The sequence below is a fragment of the Pleurodeles waltl genome, chromosome 6 (assembly GCF_031143425.1).
Source record: "Pleurodeles waltl isolate 20211129_DDA chromosome 6, aPleWal1.hap1.20221129, whole genome shotgun sequence".
NCBI classification, from domain to species: domain Eukaryota; kingdom Metazoa; phylum Chordata; class Amphibia; order Caudata; family Salamandridae; genus Pleurodeles; species Pleurodeles waltl.
The window spans coordinates 1,366,421,266-1,366,443,943 of NC_090445.1; the positions used below are offsets into that span (position 1 = coordinate 1,366,421,266).

General features: G+C 39.7%; 1 protein-coding gene and 1 long non-coding RNA gene across 3 annotated transcripts in view; one reads left to right on the forward strand and one right to left on the reverse strand.

Moving 5' to 3' along the window:
• Positions 1–6,539: 6,539 nt before the first annotated feature.
• LOC138300850 (uncharacterized) lies at positions 6,540–16,743 on the reverse strand. Its single transcript, XR_011205029.1, has 2 exons — positions 16,670–16,743; positions 6,540–11,793 (listed from the first exon to the last, which is right to left on the reverse strand). It is a non-coding gene; the product is annotated as an uncharacterized lncRNA (long non-coding RNA).
• A 563-nt stretch (positions 16,744–17,306) lies between these two features.
• C6H10orf53 (chromosome 6 C10orf53 homolog) overlaps positions 17,307–22,678 on the forward strand; it is a 115,233-nt gene continuing 109,861 nt past the window's right edge. For both annotated transcript variants that reach the window (XM_069242501.1, XM_069242502.1), the window contains exon 1: positions 17,307–18,174. In XM_069242501.1, coding sequence (XP_069098602.1) covers positions 18,078–18,174 — 97 coding nt within the window. In that variant the 5' untranslated portion in view covers positions 17,307–18,077. The remainder of the gene's footprint in view (positions 18,175–22,678) is intronic.

Sequence of the window (22,678 nt, forward strand, 5' to 3'; positions counted from 1 at the left end):
GTTTTGTTTAATTTAATATCACTTGTCAATAGGATCCTGTGTGGCTTATAGGACTTTATCTTTCTTATATCTTGTAGCCACTACTGGAAAGTGATTTGTATTAGTGAGACACCTGATTATCTTGGTGATTTTGAGTTCAAGATCTGATACAATTTTTATTGCGGAGATAGAACAATTTTTGAATTATGTATTGGGGACACAGTCTGTGCACTTTCACAATTTCCAAAACCACTGCAGTGTGTTGTATCCAAACATGACACGCAAGCCATTGCCATTCTTGTTAATTTAATCTGTTCAATCTATTTCAGAATCTGGAGCCCTCCTTTTCCAATTCCTCCTCTGGTATCAGATAATTCCTAATACTCCGGCAATTTTATTGTCCAAATCTTAACCATTGAGGTATAGTGCAGTAGATAAGTGTGCTGCTCCAGGCTTATCCCTTTTACCCAGTGCTTTGATGTTACGATACTTTGTTACTTTGCTAAATCAGGAAAACACGTGTTTCGTGCCAGTAACCGCGTTTCTCTTCTTCCCCTTAATTAATGTCAATATATAATTCTCACGTTTCAGGCACGAAAAAACAGTTCTACACAATTTCACTTAATTGCCCATCTGCTGTTTTATCTCTTTCTAGAAAACCGCGTGTCCGATTTTCCTAAACGCGGTTAATCCTTCGGTTTTACTCGGTCTTGGCATTTATCTTCAAAGAATCTAAGCCGCATTGTTGTTATATGTTGCACTAATCCAGTGTTTATTTATATCCCCTGTTGCCGGTGGGATCTCTTATTTAAGAGAAAATACCTATTTCCTCACACGCCAGTCTTTGCTTGTTTGTATTGCGCCAACGTTCTTTTTCTTGGCAGCAACTCGGGCGGTTCAGTTTCACCCAGTACTCTGCCGAGGCCTCGCTAGGAAGTGCGCGCATCTATTTTGTGCACATTTAACCACATTGACGGCAATCTTTTACTTATTTATAATATATGACTCCAATGTCAACATTCAAAGCAAACCAGTACTTGAGTCATGCACAGAATAAATTGCCTTCCCGCACTATCGCAATTACCTTAAATAAACTTTCTTCTCTGACTTAACTCCACAATTACAATATTGATTGTATCCAAATCACTTGTCTTCACTTTCCGGCGCTGCCTCAAATAATAACATCAGCTCCAACAGGTCCAGAAAGGGCGCACTCATTTCTTGTCGGTGCCCGCATCAGGGAAAGACCTACTCCCATTAATTTTCACACCAGTTTGACAATTAAGTCAAAGATGCAGCACTCACAGGATTTTCTCAAACTTCTTTTATTCCATGAAAAGAACCCCAACAAACTGACACCAACGTGTTTCGACCTTCCCGGTCTTGATCACGGTAATTGTTCAATCCATTACGTGAATTATTTATACTGATCCTCTAAGCCATGTCTTTATGTGGCATTCTGGGATATGTAGTCTTTATAATATATATTGTGCTTAACGCCACACCAATAATCTTTTTAACCCAGTTTGTACCACTAACACAAAGTAGCAACTAAAAACAAAAAATGCAAATACAGAAGTACAAAATCTTAGTGCACCCAAACAATAAAAAAAGTAAATAAAAAAGACAAAATATCATGAACACAACAACAGTTACTCTACTTATCATTACCATTTGTTATGATATACCACTGTCCTTGCTGTTTATATCTCCAACTAAAAAATTTCATAACCATTTTCCAATTTAACCACAACAACATTTCATCTTCTATTTCCTAATTTACCTATATGGGTACTTCGCCTCACTATTCTAGAATATAACTATTTCATTTATTACAATTATTATACTACATTAGTTTTTACAACAATAGTTAAATCAAGTTTATATTATACATTCAAACTTAAAGATGACAATATAATTCTTCATCATAATTAATCCCAAATTGTACCTTGGTCTTCAATTTAATAATATATCTGGACTTCATATGTCTTAGTCTCTGAACCCTATCACCTTTCCGTTGATGTTTTTGCATTGTTGCAATACCATAATATTTCATGGACAGCCAATCCAATTCTGAATGAGTTTTCAAATGTTTGGTCATAGCATATGTAGTGTCCTCATTTTTCACTGCCCTTATGTGTTCTAATATACGCTTTTTTAGGGGGCATGTGGTACTACCCACGTATCTAAGACCACATCGACATTCCAAAACATATACAACAAAAGATGTTTCACATGTGATTCTTTCACTGATCGCAATTTCTCTACCTCTAAAGTCTGTTATAGACTTTTTGTTACATCCGATTTTGCATGCTTTGCATTTTCTACAGCAAAAGAAACCCTTATTACCCTCTGATAACCAATTAGAAATTCTTGGCATCTCAAAATGACTTTTTACTAGCATATCTTTCAGAGATGGTACTTTCCGATATGTAATTGAGGGGCAGGTGCCCACTATTTGACCAATATCATTGTCTTTTTGATTCAGGTGCCAATATTTATTCCAAATTTTCACAATTTGTTGGTTTTCTTTACTCAATCCAAGATTAATCTAATCTAATTTTTTTCCAACTCTGACTGCTCTAATGCATTTCTCTTCTTGACCAGCACCTATTCACGTGTCTTTTCCCTTGCCTTCATCTCACCATGCTTTATCGATTTCAGTGTATATCCCCTATTCATGAACCTCTGTCTGGTCTCATTAAATTTCTCATTCATATCTTGTTCATTTGAACAGTTTCTTTTGATACGAATGAACTCACCATAAGGGATACTTCTAATCAAAGATCTAGGGGGAAACCTGGTGCAGTGTAGAATACTATTTGTTGCTGTGGGTTTTCTATGTAGTGTAGTTTGTAATTCTCCTGCTGCAATATACACTAGTACATCTAAAACTTCAATTGAACATTTACTTGTCTTGTAGGTAAACTGTAATCTAACATCATTTTTGTTCAATATCCTAAATAATTCCTCAAATTCTTCCACAGTTCCATGCCAAATCAAGAACAAGTCATCTTTGTAACGCAACCACATGATCACTTTATCCATGTCTGTCATTCTCTTGACCCCAAGCTATGCATCTCTCCCACCACCCCCATCAGGAGATTCACATAGCTCGGAGAAAAGGACACTCCCATCGCTGTCCCACAAATTTGTTTGTAAATCTGGTGGTTGAACAAGAAAATATTGTTATTGAGACACAGTTCTATCATCTCCAATAACATCTCAGAATGTTTCAACAATTGAATGCTTTTTTGCCACAAGAAACTTTTCACTGCGTTTATCCCCCCTTGATGTGAAATAGAGGTGTATAGTGAGACCACATCTATCGTTACCAACAAGTAGTCAGACTGCCACACTACACCATCTGATAATCTTAGGAAATCTCCAATATCTTGTATATATGAATTCAAATCTTTTACCATTGGGTCACATTAGGGATCTACATAATTTGAAACACCTTCATATAATGAACCACAGCTTGATATTATAGGCCTGCCAGGGGGTTTCTCTAAGGTTTTGTGGATTTTCGGCAAGAAATATATCGTTGGCATAATTGGATTGTCATTCATCATAAATAGTTTTTCCTCACAGCTAATCAGTCCTTCTAAGTACCACTTTTCTAATCTCATTTAGGTCCCATATTAGATCGTTGATGGGGTTCTCCGTCAATTTACAATAATTTGCCTTCACATTTAATTGTCTCAGCGCTTCCTCTACATAGTCATCCTTGTTCCGGATTAAATATTGCCTCCCTTATCCGCAGGTTTGATCACTATTGATTGGTTATCCATCAAAACCCTCAATGCTTCTTGTTGATCTTTCGTCAGATTCTCTTTGTCTTGTTTCTGAGAGGGCTACAATTTTTTTAAATCGCTCACAACAAGATCATGAAATATATCAATTTTATTTCCTGGGAAGAGAGAAGGGGAAATCCTGGATTTGGGTTTGAATTTTGTTCTGACCTTTTGATCTGTCTCAATGCCCAAAGTAGCCAGTATTTGTGTTTCAGTCATCTCCTCATCTCTTAAATTATGAGTCAAGTCATAAATTGTTTTCAAATCAGTACTTTGTTCAATGATTAAATCTGAGTTGCAAATACTAGAGCCTCCTCCCGATGTCATAGTGGGCCCTATTTTGGAAAAATATTTCGCCAATTTCAATTTTCTTACATACTTGTATAGGTCAATTCTTGGTTGGACAAAGTCCTGATGTTTCTCCGCGCAGAAACTTAAACCCTTCTGTTAAACTGATGTTTCTACTTTGTTCAGTTCGTAGTTTGATAAGTTCACAATCAAATTTTCCGATTGCCCGACGGATGTATTGGAATTCATTGTTCCTTCTGATTGCATAGCATGTAGTCTTTTCCTTTTCCCCCTCCTCGTCTTGCTCTTCCTGCAAGGTCTCGCCAACCCTGGCCCCTGCCTCTTCCTCCCCTTCCTCTGTTCCTCAGAGTTGTTTGATCCAGATATGCTAATTTCATTTCGTCTAAAAAAGTTGTTTTTCTTATGTTTTTGCTTGTTCCTTCACCTTAGCTCAGATCTGTTTCTGATCCACTTGTTTCTGTATTCTTAGTTTGATCCAAATCTATATGTCCTGAATACAGCTGTAGTTTCAATATATCAAACCTTTTTTGCAAAGGTTAACATACGTCCTGATTCATAATCTTAAGCGTCTCTCAAAAACTTATTTTTTTTTCGTTCTTCTATTTGATTTTCATATTTATCAAGGAAAGAGTTCATAGTTTTTTTACATTTCTCCTTCTCTTCTTCCTGATCTAATATCCCGATCAGTTCCTCAAGTTCTTTAATATTCTGTCTTAGTTTTTCAATGTCCTTTTTAGCATATTTGATTAAAATCTCCGTCATGCTTTTGGAACATTCCATAGTATTCATACCCCATTCTTCCAGCATTTCAGGACTTATATCTGAGTGGTTTGGTAATATAAAAATCCTCAATCCTCTTGGGACACTACCCACTTGTATATATTTTTGCAATGTCATTATTTCCCAACTTTTCGAGATTTCCTTTTTCATAAGGCATTCTAATTGCAAAAATAAGTATTTAACATTATTTCTCGGAGCTGTTCCTGCACTTATTTGCGGTTGCCCATGAATTTCAGTATTGCTGGTGACCTCAAAGACTGATTCTGCTTTCTGAATACGTTTGGCTAGTCTTTCTTCCATGTTTTTATCAGACAAATCCACTTGAACCTGATAAAAGTTCTTATGTTACTTGTGGAGTATACCGAGTTGCAATCTCCTTGTGGGGTTTTGTTTAATTTAATATCACTTGTCAATAGGATCCTGTGTGGCTTATAGGACTTTATCTTTCTTATATCTTGTAGCCACTACCGGAAAGTGATTTGTATTAGTGAGACACCTGATTATCTTGGTGATTTTGAGTTCAAGATCTGATACAATTTTTATTGCGGAGATAGAACAATTTTTGAATTATGTATTGGGGAGACAGTCTGTGCACTTTCACAATTTCCAAAACCACTGCAGTGTGTTGTATCCAATCATGATACGCAAGCCATTGCCATTCTTGTTAATTTAATCTGTTTAATCTATTTCAAAATCTGGAGCCCTCCTTTTCTAATTCCTCCTCTTGTATCAGATAATTCCTAATACTCCGGCAATTTTATTGTCCAAATCCTTAATCATTGAGGTATAGTGCAGTAGATAAGTGTGCTGCTCCAGGCTTATCCCTTTTACCCAGTGCTTTGATGTTACGATACTTTGTTACTTTGCTAAATCAGGAAAACGCGTGTTTCGTGCCAGTAACCGCGTTTCTCTTCTTCCCCTTAATTAATGTCAATATATAATTCTCACGTTTCAGGCACGAAAAAACAGTTCTACACAATTTCACTTAATTGCCCATCTGTTGTTTTATCTCTTTCTAGAAAACCGCGTGTCCGATTTTCCTAAACGCGGTTAATCCTTCGGTTTTACTCGGTCTTGGCATTTATCTTTAAAGAATCTAAGCCGCATTGTTGTTATATGTTGCACTAATCGAGTGTTTATTTATATCCCCTGTTGCCGGCAGGATCTCTTACTTAAGAGAAAATACCTATTTCCTCACACGCCAGTCTTTGCTTGTTTGTATTGCGCCAACGTTCTTTTTCTTGGCAGCAACTCGGGGCGGTTCAGTTTCACCCAGTACTCTCCCGGGGCCTCGCTAGGAAGTGCGCGTGTCTATTTTGTGCACATTTAACCACATTGACAGCAATCTTTTACTTATTTATAATATATGATTCCAATGTCAACATTCAAAGCAAACAGGTACTTGAGTCATGCACAGAATAAATTGCCTCCCCGCACTATTGCAATTACCTTAAATAAACGTTCTTCTCCGACTTAACTCCACAATTACAATATCGATTGTATCCAAATCACCTGTCTTCACTTTCTGGCGCTGCCTCAAATAATAACATCAGCTCCAACAGGTCCAGAAAGGGCGCGCTCATTTCTTGTCGGTGCCCGCATCAGGGAAGGACCTACTCCCATTAATCTTCACACCAGTTTGACAATTAAGTCAAAGATGCAGCACAAACAGGATTTTGTCAAACTTCTTTTATTCCATGACAAGAACCCCAACAAACTGACACCAACGCGTTTCAACCTTCCCAGTCTTGATCACGGTATTTGTTCAATCCATTACGTGCATTATTTATACTGATCCTCCAAGCCATGCCTTTATGTGGCATTCTGGGATATGTAGCCTTTATAATATATATTGTGAATAACACCACACCAATAATCTTTTTAACCAAGTGTGTACTACAAACACAAAATAGCAACTACAAAATAAAAATGCAAATACAGAAGTACAAAATATTAGTGCACCCAAACATAAAAAAAATGTAAATAAAAAAGACAAAATATCATGAACACAACAACAGTTACTCTACTTATCATTACCATTTGTTATGATATACCACTGTCCTTGCTGTTTATATCTCCAACTCAAAAAATGTATAACCATTTTCGAATTTAACCACAACAACATTTCAACTTCTATTTCCTCATTTACCTATCGGGATACTTCGCCTCACTATTCTGGAATATAACTATTTCATTTATTACAATTAATATGCTACATTAGTTTTTACAGCGATAGGGAAATCAAGTTTATATTATACATTCAAACTTAAAGATGACAATATAATTCTTCATTGTAACTAATCCCAAATGGCATCTTGGTCTTCAATTTAATAATATATCTGGACTCCAAACGTCTTAGTCTCTGAACCCTATCACCTCCCCGTTCATGTTTTTGTATTGTTGCAATACCATAATATTTCATGGACAGCCAATCCAATTCTGAATGAGTTTTCAAATGTTTGGTCATAGCATATGTAGTGTTCTCATTTTTCACTTCCCTTATGTGTTCTAAAATACGCTTTTTTAGGGGGAATGTAGTATTACCCACGTATCTAAGACCACAACGACATTTCAAAACATATACAACAAAAGATGTTTCACATGTGATTCTTTCACTGATCACAATTTCTCTACCTCTAAAGTCTGTTATAGACTTTTTGTTACATCCGATTTTGCATGCTTTGCATTTTCTACAGCAAAAGAAACCCTTATTGCCCTCTGATAACCAATCAGAAATTCTTGGCATCTCAAAATGACTTTTTACTAGCATATCTTTCAGAGATGGTACTTTCAAATATGTAATTGAGGGGCAGGTGCCCACTGTTTGTCCAATATCATTGTCTTTTTGAATAAGGTGCCAATATTTATTCAACATTTTCACAATTTGTTGGTTTTCTTTACTATAATCCAAGATTAATCTAATCTCATTTTTTTTCCAACTCTGACTGCTCTAATGCATTTCTCTTCTTGACCAGCACCTGTTCATGTGTCTTTTCCCTTGCCTTCATCTCACCATGCTTTATCGATTTCAGTGTATATCCCCTATTCATGAACCTCTGTCTGGTCTCATAAAATTTCTCATTCATATCTTGTTCAGTTGAACAGTTTCTTTTGATACGAATGAACTCACCATAAGGGATACTTCTAATCAAAGATCTAGGGTGAAAACTGGTGCCGTGTAGAATACTATTTGTTGCTGTGGGTTTTCTATGTAGTGTAGTTTGTAATTCTCCTGCTGCAATATACACTAGTACATCTAAAAATTAAATCGAACATTTACTTGTCTTGTAGGTAAACTGTAATCTAACATCATTTTTGTTCAATATCCTAAAAAATTCCTCAAATTCTTCCACAGTTCCATGCCAAATCAAGAACAAGTCATCTTTGTAACGCAACCACATGATCACTTTATCCATGTCTGTCACTCTCTTGACCCCAAGCTACGCATCTCTCCCACCACCCCCATCAGGAGATTCACATAGCTCGGAGAAAAGGACACTCCCATCGCTGTCCCACAAATTTGTTTGTAAATCTGGTGATTGAACAAGAAAATATTGTTATTGAGACACAGTTCTATCATCTCCAATAACATCTCAGAATGTTTCAACAAGTGAATGCTTTTTTGCCACAAGAAAATTGTCACTGCGTTTATCCCCCCTTGATGTGAAATAGAGGTGTATAGTGAGACCACATCTATCGTTACCAACAAGTAGTCAGACTGCCACACTACACCATCTTATAATCTTAGGAAATCTCCAATATCTTGTATATATGAATTCAAATCTTTTACCATTGGGTCAAAATAGGGATCTACATAATTTGAAACACCTTCATATAATGAACCACAGCTTGATATTATAGGCCTGCCAGGGGGTTTCTCTAAGGTTTTGTGGATTTTCAGCAAGAAATATATCGTTGGCATAATTGGATTGTCATTCATCATAAATAGTTTTTCCTCACAGCTAATCAGTCCTTCTATGTACCACTTTTCTAATCTCTCATTTAGGTCCCATATTAGATCGTTGATGGGGTTCTCCGTCAAGTTACAATAATTTGCCTTCACATTTAATTGTCTGAGCGCTTGCTCTACATAGTCATCCTTGTTCCAGATTAAATATTGCCTCCCTTATCCGCAGATTTGATCACTATTGATTGGTTATCCATCAAACCACTCAATGCTTCTCGTTGATCTTTTGACAGATTCTCTTTGTCTTGTTTCTGAGAGGGCTGCATTTTTTCTAAATCGCTCACAACAAGATCATGAAATATATCAATTTTATTTCCTGTGGAGAGAGAAAGGCAAAACTTGGATTTGGGTTTGAATTTTGTTCTGACCTTTTGATCTGTCTCAATGCCCAATGTAGCCAGTATTTGTGTTTCAGTCATTTCCTCATCTCTTAAATTATGAGTCAAGTCATAAATTGTTTTCAAATCAGTACTTTGTTCAATGATTAAATCTGAGTTGCAAATACTAGAGCCTCCTCCCGATGTCACAGTGGGCCCTATTTTGGAAAAATATTTCGCCAATTTCAATTTTCTTACAAACTTGTATAGGTCAATTCTTGTTTGGACAAAGTCCTGATGTTTCTCCGCGCAGAAACTTAAACCCTTCTGTAAAACTGATGTTTCTACTTGGTTCAGTTCGTAGTTTGATAAGTTCACAATCAAATTTTCCGATTGCCCGACTGATGCATTGGAATTCATTGTTCCTTCCGACTGCGTAGCATGTAGTCTTTTCCTTTTTCCCCTCCTCGTCTTCCTCTTCCTGCAGGTCTCGCCAACCCTGGCCCCTGCCTCTTCCTCTGTTCCTTGGAGTTGTTTGACCCAGATATACTAATTTCATTTTGTCTAAAAAAGTCATTTTTCTTATGTTTTTGCTTGTTCCTTCACCTTCGCTCAGATCTGTTTCCGATCCACTCGTTTCTGTATTCTTAGTTTGATCCACATCTATATGTCCTGAATATAGCTGTTGGTTCAATATATCAAACCTTTTTGCAAAGGTTAAGATACGTCCTAATTCATAATCTTGAGCGTCTCTCAAAAACTGACTTTTTTTTCATTCCTCTATTTGATTTTCATATTTATCAAGGAAAGTGTTCATAGTTTTTTTACATTTCTCCTTCTCTTCTTCCTGATCTAACATCCCGATCTGTTCCTCAAGTTCTTTAATATTCTGTCTTAGTTTTTCAATGTCCTTTTTAGCATATTTGATTAAAATCTCCATCATGCGTTTGGAACATTCCATAGTATTCATACCCCATTCTTCCAGCATTTCAGGACTCATATCTGAGTGGTTTGGTAATATAAAAATCCTCAATCCTCTTAGGACTCTCCCCACTTGTATATATTTTTGCAATGTCATTATTTCCCAACTTTTCAAGATTTCTTTTTTCATAAGGCGTTCTAATTGCAAAAATAAGTATTTAACATTATTCCTTAGAGCTGTTCCTGCAATTTATATATATATATGTATATATATATATATATCACTTTTTTTTAATATATACGTATGGTTTCCCTGGGGGCCGACCCTGGCCCCAGGAAAACCACACATGTATTAAATAAACATATATATATATATATATATATATTAATCAGTCTCTATATGTATCACTTTTTTATAAATGTGTGGTTTCCCTGGGGGACGATCACAACACCAAGGGAAACCACACATGTATAAATTTAAATATGCCCGCATAGGGGGTCAGCTTGTGTCAGGAGGGATGACTTGCCTTTTTTAATTTTGTTTTTTTTATACCCCATGCGGGGGGCACTTACACGAGCACCGACTCCCCTTTTTCAATCCCTGGAGGTCTAATGCTGTTTCCTGCCCGCATATCATAGCTGCGCTGCAATCCACAGCCAGGAAACTGTGCCACTAAGGGATTGATGGAAAGAGGAGACTCTCCCCTTTCCATTGATGCCTTGCTGGGATTTGGAGGCATTTGGCCTCTGTTTCCCCGTCGGAGTAGGGCGAGGACACTGACCTGGTCCTCCGATGGGGAAAAGTGTGACGTCAGCGCACCATCACAGATAGGCGGGTTGAGGTGAAGCTCTTCCACGTCTCCCTAGGGCTTTTTTTCATATTAATAAAACCCTTTGGTGCAAAGCACCGGAGGATTTTTCAAAGCCCTCCCTGGTGATGGCCAATGCTCGTGACCCACACCAGGGACGGTGTGTGTGTGACATCACACGTTCTTAAGGGGTTAACTTCGGCCTTTGTTTTGGCCCCATCTCGAATTTAAAATAAAAAAAGCTCCCTCACTGCCGCCTGCACATAGCTGCTCAGAAGGAAAGCAGACAACATGGAGGAGCTGCTGAATGCGTTGCAGTGGTTAAGCATTACACCGGGACGAGTTCAGCATATTATAGTATGGCATAACTACTTGCCAGGGTGGAGAGCGTCCACCATGTGAAACTGGTGGGTGGCCGCCATGTACCCGTGTGTACCCCGACTTGTGTCCGAGGCAGAATGCGGAATTCCCAGGGATACTTTCTGAATATAATAAAGTTGTCTTTGGGGTCGGGTAGGATCAAAGATTTTCTAGCTTTCGCAACAAGAATTTTCAATTCTATTAAGGACACGGAGGCGAGGATTATGCTTATCTCTTATCTTTACTGCAACACACAGCAGCCTTAAAACAGTAATGAAAACATGGAAAAACTACATTTCCCATCACCACCAGCCTCGTAATGACCCTCCAATGAGGCTGCATAGTCACTTTATAAAGTCCGAAGCAAGCAAAGTCCGTCCTCTTTCTTTGTACGTCTCTAACCAGATAACTGACCATATTATCCTTGAAAAATGAGACCGCAATCAACAAATCCTCAACTGGAACTCAGAACGAAAGCAAAACGGTGCAGGAGACCTCCGGGAATCTGCAAAACTTCTCAGAATGCATCGACTTCCATCAGGTGAATTTTTCATCTAAAGGAAGAAAGAAAAACTGTAACAGTTCGAACAAAATCAAGCCTTGAATACAGTTAAACCATATCTTTCAAAAGAGTATTGCATAATAAATTTCATACAGGGTGGGAGAAATCTCTCTGATTTCAGATGTAAATAATCACCCTTCCTGGGTGGGATAACCCTAGCCTTCGTGTCCTTAATAGAATTGAAAATTCTTGTCACGAAAGCTAGAACATTTTTGATTCTATGTCATGACCGGAGGCTTCGGATTATGCTAGTTCAAAGCTGAGCGATCACATTAGAAACGATATCAGCAATTGGTTTATGATAGAATAACTTAAAGGTGGAGTCTGTTGACCAATCAGCTGCTGTCATTATATCTTCCAATCTGGACCCTGCATTAAAAGCTTTAGAAGCCATAGCTCCTCTAACAGAATGAGCTCCAAAACTGGAAACATCTATGACCGCTTCTTGCAACAACCATCTGACCCGTCTCGCAAGAGTAGCTGAGGATCCTGGGCCAAAAGGTTTTTGCAAAGAAATCAACAATTGACCGTGAACATCTCTTCTCAATTCTCTAGTACATCTTCATATGCTTTCAAATAATTTACCACACAAAGTTTGGAATTATCCCTGAAAGCTGGATAGCTAATACATTTCGAGTTTGATTTTGTACGCTTAGAAATGCGAAAAGAAACTCCAGAAGGAGTAAAAACTCTACCTGCAATATCCAATGCTTTGACATCTGAAACTCTCCTGCATGAGATTAAACAAAGCAACATAGTCAATTTTGCTGATAATTGTTTCCTTGAAATGCCCTTGTTAGCTGGCCACGCCACCAACATTTTTTAAATGACATTTACATCCCAAAGAGATGAATATTTCGGAAGAGGAGGGCGAAGCAAACACACACCACGTAACAATTTACAAATTAATGGATGTTCTCCAACTGGTTTATCTTCCACATGAGGGTGTTTAGCTGAAATGGCCGATCTAAAATTATTCACTGTTCTGTAAGCTAGACCCTGGGCCGCCACGCTTAGACAAGAAGTTTGCTATCATTTGCACAGGAGCCCCCATGGGATCCACTTTCCTTTGATCGCACCAATCCAACCATCTTCTCCAGGCGGAGGCATATCGTTTATGCGTACTAGGCGCCAAGAATTCCCCGATATTCTCCAAGCCATGAGAGTCAACTGGTTCTCTAAGATCAGGGGGTGAGGTTTCCCTAGAGGATCTAATAAGAGGTCCTGAGACAGGAGGATTCAACCGGGGCGGCACAGCACAAGCTCTGACCTATTGTAAACCACGCCTGTGGCTTCCAAAACGGAGTTACTAGAATCAATTCTGCTTTCTGTTGAATGGATTGGGATAGAACATGTTGAATCATGGAGAACGGGGGAAAAGCAAAGTGCTGATCCCCTTCCCAATTCTGGAGAAACGCATCCGATCTGAAGGCATTTGGATCTGGTCTCCAACTGAAAAAGAGAGGGAGGTGAGTTTTCAAGCGGGATGCAAAAAGATCTATTTTGCACGGACCCCAGAGCTGACTCAGAAACTGAAATATTCTGGGATGGATTTGCCAATCACTGGCATCCCTCAGGTACCTGGAATTCCAATCCGCCACTAAATTCATTTTCCCCAGGATATATTTCGCTGACACCAAAATCTGGTGAGCTAGGCAGAAGTGCCAAAAATCCTTGGCAATCTCTGCCAACATCCTGGAAAGAGTTCCCCCCAGTTTGTTGATATATCGAACTGCTGAAATAGTGTCCATCCTCAGGAGAATACAACATTTCGACTTGTACGGGGACAAGGTCTCCACTGTGAAATATCCCGCTAGGAGGTCTAGGCAATAGATATGGAGTTTGAGTTCCTCCGGAAACCAACGACCCCCCGTTTCTATCTGGCCACATCTGGCAACCCAGCCCTGTCTGCTGGCATCTGATTCTATGACTACTTCTGGAACCGAGGCGACAAACACTCTGCCATTCCAAGCGTCCATATGATTCAGCCACCATTGGAGCTCCGTTTGAGCTTTGTGGGAGAGTACAATCGATTTGGAATAAGTCAAGCCCCTTCAAAGATGAAGGATCTTCAGTCTTTGAAGTGCACAATAGTGAAGAGGGCCTGGAAAGATGGCTTGAATGGACGATGCTAGGAGGCCCACCAGACGGGCAAGTACCCTCAAGGAAATCGAAGGAGCTAACAAGGCTTTCTTCAATTCTTTCTTTATAGCAAGCCTCTTGGTCAACAGCAATGTTAAAAGAGCTGCTATGGGATCTATCCTAGAACCTAAGAATTTGATATTCTGAACTGGGGTAAGTTGAGACTTCTCTATGTATAAAATTAAGGCGAGATCTTGAAGGAGCTGCATCGTCCATGAAAGATGAAGACGAGCAAGGCTCTCTTCCTGAGCCATAATTAGGATGTCGTCTAGATAAATAATCAGACAAACTCCTTTTTCTCTCAGCCACTGAATCACCGGGCGCATTACTTTTGTGAAGCACCAAGGTGCTGAAGAAAGACCGAAAGGAAGGGATGAGAATTTGTAGCAACAATCTTGTCAGAAGAATTGCAGAAATCTGCGATGTGGGCCGGATATCGGAATGGTCAGATAAGCATCTTTGGGTCTAGACGGACCAACCAATCCCCCTGCTGTAAAAGGTCTCTGAGAAGATGAATACCTTCCATCTAGAAGTGTCGATAAATTATCCAAGAGTTAAACTGTTTCAGATTGAGGACAAGGCGGGACCCTCCTTCCTTTTTCTGAACAAGAAAAATCATGCTGATTAAACCCCTTGGATGCGGACGCGATTCTACAATAGCGCCTTTTTGTAACAGCGCTTTTAACTCTTGATTTATAAAAAACATCTCTTGTTGAAAAAAAAGGCGAGGGGGAGGGATCTCGGATTGTAAGGGCTCTGAGTAGAATTCTAGGTGGTAGCCTGAAATGGTGTCTAGCACCCAGGCGTCTTGAGTAATCAACAACCAATTTTGTATAAACTGACCCACTCTGCCCCCCAAAACAACTTCTGTGTGAGGAATTAGACTCACCTGTTTGAGAGGTATTTTGTCCATAATAACCTCCTCTGCGAGGACCTCTGGGGTTACCGCCCTTGTAACCACAGCTTCTGTTGGGATAGAAGTTGGGGTTGGGTTAATAATTAGAGTCCCACAGTTTTTTTGATAAGGGCGGGAGGTCTGTGAAGAGAAACGGCCTGACGAACGACCCCTGAGACGCCCGGCCCTGTGAAAAATGCCACTGCTAAACACCTTCTTTATGGAAGTCTGGGCCTTGTCTAGTGCTGAAAATGTTGCAACATATTTGGCAAGATCTTTCACAAACTTATCGCCAAACAAAAGTCCTTTAGCTGCTGGTCCAGCGTCCGCTGAAGCCAGTTCGGCCAACTTGGGGTCAATGCAGAGGAGGAACGACTTCCTGCGTTCAGTAGACATTGAACAGTTTGCATTACATAGTAGGCAAATGGCTCTCTGTGCCCATTCCGGTAAGGTATCAGGATCAATGGGTTCCTGCGATTCCTTAGCCTGGATAGCCAGGTCCAGGATTTTAGTAAGAGGACCTGATATGTCCAAAAGTTTATCCTGGCAACCAGGCCAGGCTCTATCAATACCCCTTTTAGGATCTCTAGAAATTTTTTTAAGAAAAGTAATCATATGGGGATCCAATTCTGGAGTGTCAGCTACTTTTCCCTCGAGTGCTGGTCAAGGACACTCTGATCTCAGAGTACTATGAATGTCTTTCTCAAAACTCTTTCTGAGTCTGGATTGAACATAGGCTGCCACTTCAGGGCAAGGAGTCCATTCTGTTGATTTTGAATGAATAATATTGTCTGGATCGAAGAGCAGATTCTTCACCGGAGGAGAAGATGGATCAGAATGATCCAAGTGGCGTTTTTTGCATTTACGCTTGCCTTTACGTTTGTCAGAGGAGGATCTATCCTCCGAGTCGGAAGTAGAGGAGGAGTCAGAAGAATTGCGTGTAGATTGTGGCACATGAACAGAGCCTTGATCGAAAGAGGCGCCATATTCATGATCCTGCAATACTGCATTAATGGTATTTTGAAAGGGGTCTGAATCAGACCGGCCAGGCTCATTTATTTCTACCTCATTTGGGGTGGGGTTCTCCGAGCCTGCGCCAAATTGTCTGCCGACAAAATTAAATATAGGTTGAGCAAAAGGGCGTAAAGCCTTTACCAAAGCCCTATTTGCAGAGTCCTGTACATGAAAATCGAGAGCCTCAACCAGGCGTTCCTCCATCTGATGGCCTTCTGAATAGTCCCCATAGTAATCATCTTGTTGAGCCATATTGAAAAAGGGGGGGAAATATGGCACTTTGATGTCCCAAACAGGTATTTGCCAAGCAGCAATAAGGGGGGGGGGGGGACGCCCCTGTGCCTAGAAGGTCAACAGACCTTTTTTGCCTGTGGAAAACGGAATTGGTAACAAGTAATTAGTTGTAATTAAATCTATTGATGCAGAAACTAGAAGAGCAACTAGAGAGGCCTGGCACACAAAAAAACCCTAGAGCAACGCTCTTTTGTATTATTACAGCCCCTCCGGGCGTGACAAAGGAGCGAAGAGTCAGACGACTGTAAAAAATCCTTTTTCCGATGATCGCGCTAGAGAAAACCACAATTCTTATGATTTGCTCAAGCGCGATCGTCTGGAAAGAAAAGGGACTAATCTCCTGAGGCTGCGCTTCCTTTTAGGTCTCTCACTGGCAAACTGAAACGGGAACAACATGATCATGGATCGTTTTTGAAAACAGAGCGCGATAAACCGCCAAATCGATCCGTCGTAACTCGATTAGCGCTTAAAGCAAAAGCTGCGCCACATAGATTGAGGAAAAGCATGAAATCACAATACTCACTAAAGATAATATGCAGGCACTTATCTCTGAGGCAAAGCAGCAAAGAAAGAGGTCGGACTTTGCTTGCTTCGGACTTTATAAAGTGACTATGCAGCCTGATTGGAGGGTCATTACCAGACTGGTGGTGATGGGAAATGTAGTTTTTCCATGTTTTCATTACTGTTTCAAGGATGCTGTGTGTTGCAGTAAAGATAAGAGATAAGCATAACCCGAAGCGTCCAGTCCTGACATAGAATTCGGAGAATTCGACCGAAAAAGGAAAGTGCCACCAAACTTGTAAGCTGGAATGAATCGTTTTATCCATAAGCATGCACTGAAGTTACGTTTAAAAGACATGTTGGTTTGCCACTAATCACCCTGCCAGTTTTGTGTCATTATGAATGCGCTCTTTATTTCATGACACACGACTGTAATGTGATACAGTAATTCGATACAGTAATTTAACAGAGATAGCACAACCTACTCCAAGCGCAAGCTCAGGCGTTTTTGTCGGATTCTGTGCGGCGCACGCGTACAGCCAGTAGCTTGAAACAGCCCTAATCACACGCAGTCCTTGTTGACAGCAACATTCTGATTGAAGCTTCCTGCGTAAGGACGCACGTCGTACGTAACACTTCCTTAGCAACGGCGTCACACCTCCGAGAAACAGATGTAGTATTGCGACAACAGAGGGAAAGCACAACGTGTGGATGTACTGCTGGGTTTTAACACACACAAATCGCGCACTGGCCTGCATTTATTGCAGACAGACCTCAGCCCTTCATCCGAAGCAGTTTTAACCAATCCCCAATTAGTAACCCACGATACAGGACAAGGCAAGAAGTCCTTAAAATTTGCCCTGCATGTCTGCATATCATACCAGCCTGTTCCGATCATTCCTCACTCGCTAGAAACTCCTTCAGTCTCATCGAGTCTGTCAAACCGAGAGCAAAATCAACCGCAGAGCGCAATTCCATTACTATTTCTATCAAAAACATACTCTTGTTAGCCGAACTTACAATGGCAATCCATTCAATACATACTTAATAAAGTAACTCGTACCCTAGTGGCTAGTGAACCATTTCGCGAGCCCTGTACACAAACTAAGACCCCCACTATCCCTCGTTCACTGCCCTGGAAGTAGGTTCTCATGTCATCCTCGACGAATCCAGCGGTCAGTTGTATTTGACATAGGCTTTCTCTGTCATTCATGTTTTTCGAACCTAGGACAGGAAAGCACCACAACCAACTTAAATTTTACTTTGCTTACCGCGATCCATACAGTGTTCAGAGCTAATGCAATTAGTTGAACGGTCAAATCTAAATTTCATTATTGCTACCCGACCAAGCGTATTTCAAACGTAGATTCTTCCCACCTTGTTCTGCTCGATCTACCCAACTTCTGCTGAATTTGACAGTTGCACTTACCATGCCGGAAAACGCCAAGGTGATCATCAGATACGGTCCGTACAAGGGCAGCGATGGCCTGGTGGAACACCGGACATTTCGATTGGAAGGGATGCAAGGTAAAGCAAATAATCTTGAGTAAACGATATTATATGTACGTGGCTCTTAAACGAAACACTATGGTACACGCATATTAAAGAGCAAATAATTCATAAACACACATTAAATATTTTCTTTGGACTGTTTCATCGTGCCCAAGCTCAGTCCCAATGCGTAAATTAAATACAAATGCAAGGGATTCTGAACCTCCCAACATAATTTGATAAATTAATACTAGATTTTAATGCCGAGTTTAAAGAGTCGGGTGGGATCTACTGTTGAAGCACCCAACAAGATTATGTACTGGGTTGGCTCTGTGGTTTACTGATTAACATATTGCCCAAGAGCCAATATCGTACATTGTGGCTTTTGTATCTTGTAACATAGCCAGGGTCAAGAGATGCCTAGATAACCATAATTTAGCAAAACTGTTAGACATTAAGCGATTAGTTTGTGGGCGGCTGTTCCTGTTGTACAGGCTTTTCATATGTTTAGCTCTAATGCAAATAAGTGCAAAAATGTAGACCTTCCAGTGTGGTCTTTTCGTTTTGATTTCTACAAGTTCTTGTCTCCACAATCCTAGATACCTGATATGTTGCAATATAATTGTCGTAGGAACAGGAATTTCACTGGTTTATGTTTAGCTGGGTGTAAAAAAAAAGCCGTGGTGTGTCAATCTATACTTATCTTCTGGGCACGGAAATCATCACTTATTTGATAAAATATAATTTATTTTGAAATTGATTTCACAAATCCCTTTGGCAGTAAACTTTATTGAAAAACTTATGTGTTCTGTTGTTCTGACCCAATAATTGAGTGCTACGATGAAGTCAGGCGTGTGCTTTAAGTCTACATCTTTTACCCTGTTGTGTGTATGCTTGTAGTAAAGTATTACTATCCACCATTCTAGTGCTAATATCAGAATGTAGAATGGTTGCACAAAAGGAGATATTCAAGACACTTGTTCCTGGACCAATGGTAAGATTAGCAACCTCGTTGACTGTTGATTTGTTTATGGAGAATATCTCGAGGCCTTTGCTCAATATAGAATATTGTATTATGTATAAAGTAGTTAATTTCCCCAGCACATTGACACACTACATACTTCTTCAATTACAGAGGCTACTGCCTTAGATACTGAGGTACAATGGACAAATGATAAGTCAAGAAGGTTAGACATTCTATTAAAGAGTGTTGAAGTTCAATGCCTTATGAATGAATTAACTAATCCCTCGATTTCTCCATGTTCGGTGATGGGGGATGTAATCATTTATTTATAAAATGCACATGCACAGAATGCCTGCATGGTGCTTAGAACATTACAGAATTGGACAGCCGTTATTGAAAATGATTAAAAGAGGATGTGTCTTAAGGCCTCGAAGGACAGGTGATTCTCAATTTTCCTGGGCTAAGCACTAACTCATTCTAGTGCTTCGATGCCAGAAAGAAGAATGATTGTTCTCTTATTCGGTCCTTCTTCCTCCTGAGAAAGAATGCCCGCCACGAGGAGCATTGAACAAACAGGTGTATAAAGGGTGGTGACAATGCCTATAAGCCTGCACATCTACAATTGACATTGAATTTATATTTATATTTTTCCCTGTAGGGGTGCACTTGTACGCTCACATTTTTGGTTATCTTTTTTTGTAATCTATGGGCTCTTGGAAATGTAATATTGGTGGCATGCACACAATGGTGGCTTGAATAATTGTCTGCTGTTGTTCTTTGGACATGAGTTGGAACATGAACCACACTGAAAACTTTGATGGAACTAGGGTAATTTCCCAAGAGTATCTGGGGATTTTGAAATTGTACTCAACTATAACAAGTATGACATGGAGTTTTTATCTGTAGGTGGTTTGCAACCTTGAAAAAGTTCAAAGGACGAAACACGTGTCGGCTGCTGCTCTGTAAGAATGTTGTTCTACTCGCCCATACTCATCTGAAGAATAAAACCAACATGGTGATGAAGCATCCTTCTATGACTACTGGACTTATTGGACTATTCTAACACTATTTTCAGTGTGCATCGGTACCCCAAAAAAGCAGGTGGTTAAAGGGTCAAAGACCCAGAAAGCTAAGATTTTTTTTTCCGTGCATACAATATTTTATAAATGAGAGATAGACATTAAATCAATTAAATTAAATTGGACGCTTTCCTCAATGGCAAAACAGTGCCTACAGAGAGTCCCTGTAGGCGCTGCAAGTGTGATCAAATTTATGCAAACTCTTGACAAGTCTACCTCTAACATTTTGGTCTTCTTGGATAGAGGCCAACATGTTGCCAGGCAGACCTAGATAAACGGATTCCCATGAAGCATGATGAAGTTTCATTAAAAATGGGAAAACCTTCCTCCACATCTGATGGTGATAGAAATAAGAACTGACAAGAGACCATTTGCATCCATACTGTAATCTGTTAATTAAGATGCACTCTTTAAAGTGAGTCACAGGGCTGGTTAATGCGTCCATTGTAGGAACATGGGTTCCCAGAGATAACTGTTGTTCCAAATTAGAAGCAGCTCTGTCTTACTTCCACCACGTTTATACAAATGTCTCCCATCCAACATTGTGCTGCTTTCAAGTAGCAATTGAGTCTGGAAGTGGTCAAATATGAACAAGTATGGAAGAAATGGTGAAATTATTATTGTCTTGGAACTTAGTGGACACCTATCAGCCTGTGGTGTCTGTTTTCAGTTAGCTTACCTATTCTTACAAATGTGCCCCAGATGTTTTGTTATATATATATATATATATATATATATATATATATATATATATATATATATATATATAAAAATAATTCTCTTTCTGTTAAAAAAGAAAAAAACACACTCCGTCGTTGTGCCTTATTTGATTTACTTTTTTAACAGAAAGAGAATTCATTTTATATAACACAGTCGTCCTACCGAAAACCGGCACCACCGAAGAAAAAAAGTGCGCAGTTGCACGCTATTCAGGACAATCTCTCTCATATATATATATATATATCTAAAATAAAAATGTTATTTAAACAAATTGAACGCTATCTAAATTTCAGAAAGTTTTGATAAATAATTTTAAAATATTGAACTGTGCTAACAAAATACATTTACTAAAGAGATACAACACACAGTTATTCTAAAAACCTCTGTCCCCCATACAACAGAAAATAGGAAGAACACAGATAGCACTGACAGCCAATCATAAGCTAGAAAATTACCCAGCTATTGTACTATATATAACACCTAATTCTAATAATCCTCCTTTTGTAGCTACAGCCTCAAGTGTAAAACCTCTGAATGGAAAGGAAAAGAAAATAATGGAAAAAGAAGAACAAGCTCATCAGAACATCAATTTCTAAGAAACATTTCCTACCAGCAATGATAACAGAGATCACAGAGGACAAGATATAACCGATAATCAACATCATTTCTGTCATGAGACACTTGAATACAGCAACTGAAGAAAGTAAAAAGCCTGACATAGCAACTTCATAAAGTTAGAGTTTAAATGTACCTAATCATATAACTACCAAAAAAGTGGCCAAGAAACCCCTTAGTATGCAGACTGTTGAGCAGCACCTTGGAAATTCAATAGTTAAAATCGATTCCATTGAGGCAGTTAGTATCCATCAATATCACAATAATGAAGAGCCTATCTGTTAGAAATGGGGTCTTTGGTTGACAGTCAGGTTACCCCCTGTCCAAGCAAGGACCCTCACTCTAGTCAGGGTAAAGGAGAATCACCCTCAGTTAACCCCCGCTCACACCCTTGGTAGCTTGGCACAAGGAGGCAGGCTTAACTTCAGAGTCTAGGTGTAAAGTATTTGTAACAACACACACACTAACTCACTAAAAACACTACAAAACGACACAACACAGGTTTAGAAAAATAGGTAATATTTATCTAAACAAAACAAGACCTAAACGACAAAAATCCAACATACACAAGTCAAGTTATTAATTTTAAAAGCAAAAGAGTCTTAAGTCCTTGAGAAAACAGTAAAAACACTGTTAGCGTTGAAAAGTACCTGGGTAGCGTCAAAATAACGCGCGCAGGCGAATGTGAGTTGAAAAAGGTTGCCAATGTGTCGATTTCTCACCCGCAAGCGAGACCTTGCGTCGTTTCTCCTTCTCCGGTGAGGTCAGCGTGCTTTGTTTTTCCTCTCCGCAGGAGAGCGATGCGTTGATCCGGGCAAGCACTCAGGTCTGGGCAGGCGTTGCATCATTTTTCCACGCCCAGCAAGGTTTGCGGTGAAAATCCTGCCGCGCGGTATCAGCAAAACCGCGCTGTGTAGGTTGCGACGTTCTCAGACTCCGTCAGCGGGTGTTATGCATTGTTTCTCCAGCTACATGCGTCGATCTTCCAGCCGCGATGCCGGTGGAGTGCCGATTTCTGCCACGAAGCAGGCGGCGCGTCGTTTTTCAGCCGTGTCTCAGAAGGTGCGTCAATATTTTCCCCGCACGGCAGTCTGTGCGTGGATTTTTAAGCCTGGTCTGCCAGCTTCACCTGTCAAGGCCTCAGGAACTGGATAGGGCACCA